General features: G+C 56.6%; 1 protein-coding gene across 1 annotated transcript; it reads right to left on the bottom strand.

Moving 5' to 3' along the window:
* Positions 1 to 842: 842 nt before the first annotated feature.
* HOXB13 (homeobox B13) lies at positions 843 to 2,737 on the bottom strand. The gene is made up of 2 exons (XM_086685607.1): positions 2,098 to 2,737; positions 843 to 1,100 (listed from the first exon to the last, which is right to left on the bottom strand). The coding sequence occupies exons 1-2, from the start codon at positions 2,699 to 2,701 to the stop codon at positions 847 to 849; spliced, it is 858 nt and encodes a 285-aa protein (XP_086541733.1). The 5' UTR covers positions 2,702 to 2,737; the 3' UTR covers positions 843 to 846.
* Between the last annotated feature and the right edge of the window lie 2,283 nt (positions 2,738 to 5,020).

Below are 5,020 nucleotides of genomic sequence, written 5' to 3'. Positions count from 1 at the left end.
TGGATCGTAACCTGGACAGAACCACCGGGAACGCTAAGGAAAGACTTGGGAAGTTTGGGGGAGGAAATGAGAGGTGGAGAATTATCCGGGCGCTTTCTCGAACTCAGTTTTTCTCCAGGAAGGAGGACGGACTCGGGAGGGCAGCACGCTGGCTTCATTTTCACACAAGGACAAAATCTAAGCGTTGAGGATGGGACTTCTGAGACCACTCGGTACCACCTAGGGGGTGGGCGGGGAAGGGAGGGAGTGGTGCCCACCCGTGTTGTCCGTCTTGCCCGTGTGTCCTCTGAGAAAAATGCTAAATGAGCAACGGTAGGGTTAGGTAGTCGCAGGGATGAATGTGCCTTGTCTCCTCTCTGCCGCAGTCACTGGGGTGGGGGGTGGGATTTGGAAATGGAAGGGGATCCAGAGGAAGCTTCCCTGCCAGGGGTCTCCTTCCAAGTTTATTCATAATCAGCTCAATCCATGCAAGTGGTTTCTAAGGTGCTCTTCAGAGCTCTAGATAGAAAATAGGAGACTAATTATCATGGGAACTCATACTGGTGATAGTAATTACTGTCACCGCTAAGATGAATGATTATGACCGCCACAGGTCCCCGTAGGTGGTGGCTTACTCTGGTGGGTTGGACTGTAACTCTGGGCCTCACTGGCTCCCTAGAACATATGGGGGTACAGCAGACCATCCCTGAGGAACAGCCCAAGAGGTGTGGCCTGTGACGAGTGTAACCTGTGGGAGCCCCTCACTAGAGTCCTGCGCTCCAGCCTGGCGCTGGCAGTCTCCCGGTCTCCCCAGGACACTCCCATTTCTCGCCCCCCCCCCCCCACCTCCCCAGGCAGGGATCTCCCTCACGGAGTGGTGCTGGTCTTGACCTTGGCGAGGACTTTCTTCTCCTTAACCCGGCGGTTCTGAAACCAAATGGTGATCTGGCGCTCTGAGAGGCTGGTGGCCGCGGAGATCTTGCGCCTCTTGTCCTTGGTAATGAACTTGTTAGCGGAATACTCGCGCTCCAACTCGCGCAACTGCCCCTTGCTGTACGGGATGCGCTTCTTTCGGCCCCGTCGGAAGGCGCAGCCTTCTGGAGGGTGCTGCGCGCTTGTATCTGCGCGTCGACGGAAGGAGGGAGAGAAAGCCACGCTCAGACCTCTGCCCCCAAGCCCACGCGCAGACCCAGGCCCTACAAGCTAAGTAACTCTCCAGGAGCACCCAGATCGCCCTTCAGACACACGCGGGCTCCCACTCCCCCAAAGCACAGCGGGACACCTCGACTTCCGGTTCCTTTCTAATTACCCCTGAGGCTTGGAAAGACCAGGATCCTGCGGATCACCCTTACCTAACACTGTCCTCACGCTTGCAGGTCTGGAAACACACCCATCACACACGGCCAGACCTTTGCCCAGGGTCACATACATACATCCACCCTCACATGCATTTTCACACTCCTGGCCACTCTCCTAGAGTCTACAGCCAAGTTATGTACAGAAGGGAACACATTTCTGTCCCCGCTCCCAACACACACACACACACACACACACACACACACACACACCCCACACATACCCCTAGGTTATGACTGCAGGAAATCTGAATTTTCCTGTGGAAACTGAAAATTCATTGGAGAGAAAAGGAGGGCTTGTATTTTTTACAGAACATCCATTATCTCTGTTCCGACACACCCCACCCCCATACTCGCTAAATTGAGTCATTTAGCCTTTTGGCAGAAGTAAACCTGGGATCTTTGAGGTAGGAACAGCCTGAGCCCCTCAGAGGTGATAGGGGAACCAAACACTCTGACATATTGAGAAGCTGGTCCCAAAGCCTCCTAGGGAGGTGAAGGGGCCTGGTGGCCCGAAGGCTTTAGAAAACACCCAGCTCAGCCACCCCCACCCCCCACCCCCGCACGCACACTGACCCTCTGGGGCTCCACCAGGCTCTTCAACCGCCTAAAACCCTCCTTCAGGGTCCTAATAGCCAACAGAGGACCACAAGCTCCTCCTCACCAGCCCCAAGTTTCCCTTCACCTCCTCCCATGCAAGTGCCCGCGGGGCCTACAACCCACACTCAGCACCAACGGGACCCAAAGTAGTGGGGCAAGTTACCTGCAAATGCTGCCTTCCAGAAGGGCCCTGGCGGGTTCTGTTCTCCCTGGCAACACATCTGGCTGTTCCAGCCCCCGGTGAGGGCCCAGGACTGGTAACTGTCCACAGGCAGCAGGGAGTCGTGGCGAGGCTCCCCGGGGGCCCCCAGAGTCTGCACCACCGACACATCCAGGTAACTGGCCATAGGCTGGTAGGGTCCCGAGTACCCCGGATAGAAGGCAAACTCGGTGGGGCGGCTGGGGTACTCCTCCCCGGCCGCGGCAGTCTCGGCGGGGTAGGCAGCTAGGGTGGCCGCCTGGGCACAGGGTTTCAGCGAGCTCCGGGACACTCGGCAGGAGTAGTACCCGCCTCCAAAGTAGCCGTAAGGCACCGGAGCCGGGGCCGCCCCCTGGGGCACCCCGGGGCAAGGGTGGCACTGCTTTGGCGGTTCCGCAGAGCCCGGCAGGTCCAGGGGGGCATAGCTGACGGCGGGCATCAGCGTAGGCGCCGCTGCTGGGTGGCTAGTCAGTGGGGAGTGGGCGACTAGATTCCGACTCCCTCCCGCCCCGGGCAAGCCATCCATGTCCTTGGCCCCGTCCAAGGTGGCATAATTGCCGGGCTCCATGGGGCCGCGGGTCGGCTCATGGGGTGCCGGGGGTGGGGGATACAGGGGGCACCCAGCTCGCTCTCCCCACCCAGGTCCCGGGAATCCAAGGCGTTTTAAATCGCTCCCAGCTCGCCCGGCGCCTGCATTCGCTCGTCCCGGCCGTCTTGACGCAGGAGACGCAGGTGCCAGGGCACGCGCGCTGATTGGCTGTGGCCTTGGGGAGAGAAGCTAGTAAAATCTTCATGGCAGAAATTGCGAAAATACTTTACCCTTGCTTCTCTCCCAGTGTGTCTCTCTCCCTCTCCCTCCCTCCCTCTCTCCTCCTCCCCCTCCTTCTCTCCCTCCGCGCGCCTCCCTCCCTCCCTCCCTAAGTCCCTCTCTCCCTCTCTCCCTCTCCCTCGCTTTTATTGCATTTGGAAACCAGAAAAGAACCGAGAGGAAGTGTCCTTTCTCTGCTTTCCAGTTTGGAGCTACCCAGCTCCGCGTCCGGGGGGAGGGGAGAGGCGGGAGGGGGAGGGAGAGAAGACAACGAGCCGGCCCCCCACCTCCGCAGCCCCCTCTCCCTCCCTGGCTCTCTGTCTCCGGTGCTTTGGCAGGTTTAACGAGAGAATAAAAAGCTCTCCCTATAAAGTGTGCATCTCATGGTGGGGGTGGGGTGGGGAAGGGGAGTCGGGGGTGGGGCCCGGAGGAGGCCGCTCTGTGCCTGAAAGGGGAACCTGGGAAGGTGCCTGAACCAGAAGAGGCTGGGAAATGGGGATTAGAGGGCATTTCTGGGAGCCCCTTGCTTTAGGTCCCGGGGGCAAGCATCCCAGTTCACTCCAGGTGCCCCTCCTATTCCGGATGCGCGTAATAGGCTGCCCAGGGAAGTGCCTGGGAAGCCCTTCCCCCCCCCCCCCCACACACACACCCCGGGATCTCAGCTACCGCCCCGCCGGCTCCGGGAGTGGGGTGGGGCAAGAGAGGGAGGGGGACAGGAGCTGGGGAGAAGACGGGAGATCTGGAGCCTGGGATGTGCCACGTTCAGATCTGAAAGGGAAACGGAGTTTCTAGCTGTAGCCTGCGAAAGGGGGTCCTGATTTCCGTTTCATGGTGGGGAAAGAAGTACGGAGAGAGCACAAAGATGCCTTGTATATTCAGAGAGAGGCAGAGGCCGAGGGACGACAGCACCAAGAGGGAAAGAGAGAATTGGGTTGCAGGGGTGGGAAAGGGTCTTATAAAACCCCGAAGTACCAGCCAGAAAAGAGGATCTCTTTTCCCCCTTTGCTGGGATCTAAGGAATTTCCAGGAAACCAGGCCTAACTGGCTAAGCGCACGAGTTGCAGGGGTGCTGGGCCCCAAGGAAGAAGGAGCCTGCCCTGTGCAAAGATGTCCAGCCTCTCTGCCCTGCGGTTCTCCTCTTAATTCCCAAGAGGCCCAGGTAACTCACCGTGGCCCTGGCACATTCCTACCCAAGCTGAGTGTCCAGAAAGCCCAGGACCCCCTATTGGCTTCCTCCAGGATTTACATTTCCTTGGAAAGCAGGATGGGAGAGAGAGAGCCCGAAACACCGCAAGGATTGCTGGAGGTCCCTCCGTTGGGCCCTATTGTACAGTGTAATTCAGAAGACTCCAACCAATTTGTTTCACAGTTCCTCAGAGGTTTTTCTGTTTCCTTTGCTACCCCTCCCAAATCAAATCCTTCCGGGTCCACTTCTTCTAGAACCCCCAGTTTTTCTGGAGGAGGCAGGAACTTTTCCATTCCACACCAGCGTCACGGCGATTATACGAAACAATCCACCCTGACTCTCGGTGGGCTCAGCCATGCCCAACCGTACCAACCTGAACCTGAACTTGAGCCATCTCTCAGGAAAGCACCCATACAAACTGGAATTTCCCCCAAGCTGTGGGGCTGTGGTGGAGATCATAGCTCGCCCTCCACGGACATTGCTAATAACAGAAGACACCAAGCACAAAATCCTCACTAGGTGTTATTTTATTTGAAAACAACATGAGAGAAAAGAGAGGAGGTATCTCTTTGGATGCTTTCCAGTTTCTTCTCATAGCCTCTTGCTTGTGTAATAATGAAAGACAGAACTGCCACGATTTTTACCTAAAGACTACAATTTTTTTCAATGTTTTTTTTTTTTTCAGTATGTTCTACACCCAACCTGGGGCTTGAACTCACAACTCGAGATCAAGAGTCACGCACTCCACCGACTGAGCCAGCCAGGCACCTCTTTTCACTGGTTTTTACTGTAGGTGACAGTACAGGTATAAGATCCCTAAACTTAGAAATACATAATTCTTTTTTTTTAATTTTTTAATGTTTATTCATTTTTGAGAGACAGAGAGAGTGTGA

Source organism: Puma concolor, chromosome E1, assembly GCF_028749965.1.
Source record: "Puma concolor isolate L17-30 chromosome E1, mPumCon1.1.hap2, whole genome shotgun sequence".
In the NCBI taxonomy this organism is placed as follows: Eukaryota; Metazoa; Chordata; class Mammalia; order Carnivora; family Felidae; genus Puma; species Puma concolor.
The sequence above is the reverse complement of the archived record's forward strand: the minus strand, read 5'-3'. Positions and strand labels throughout refer to the sequence as shown.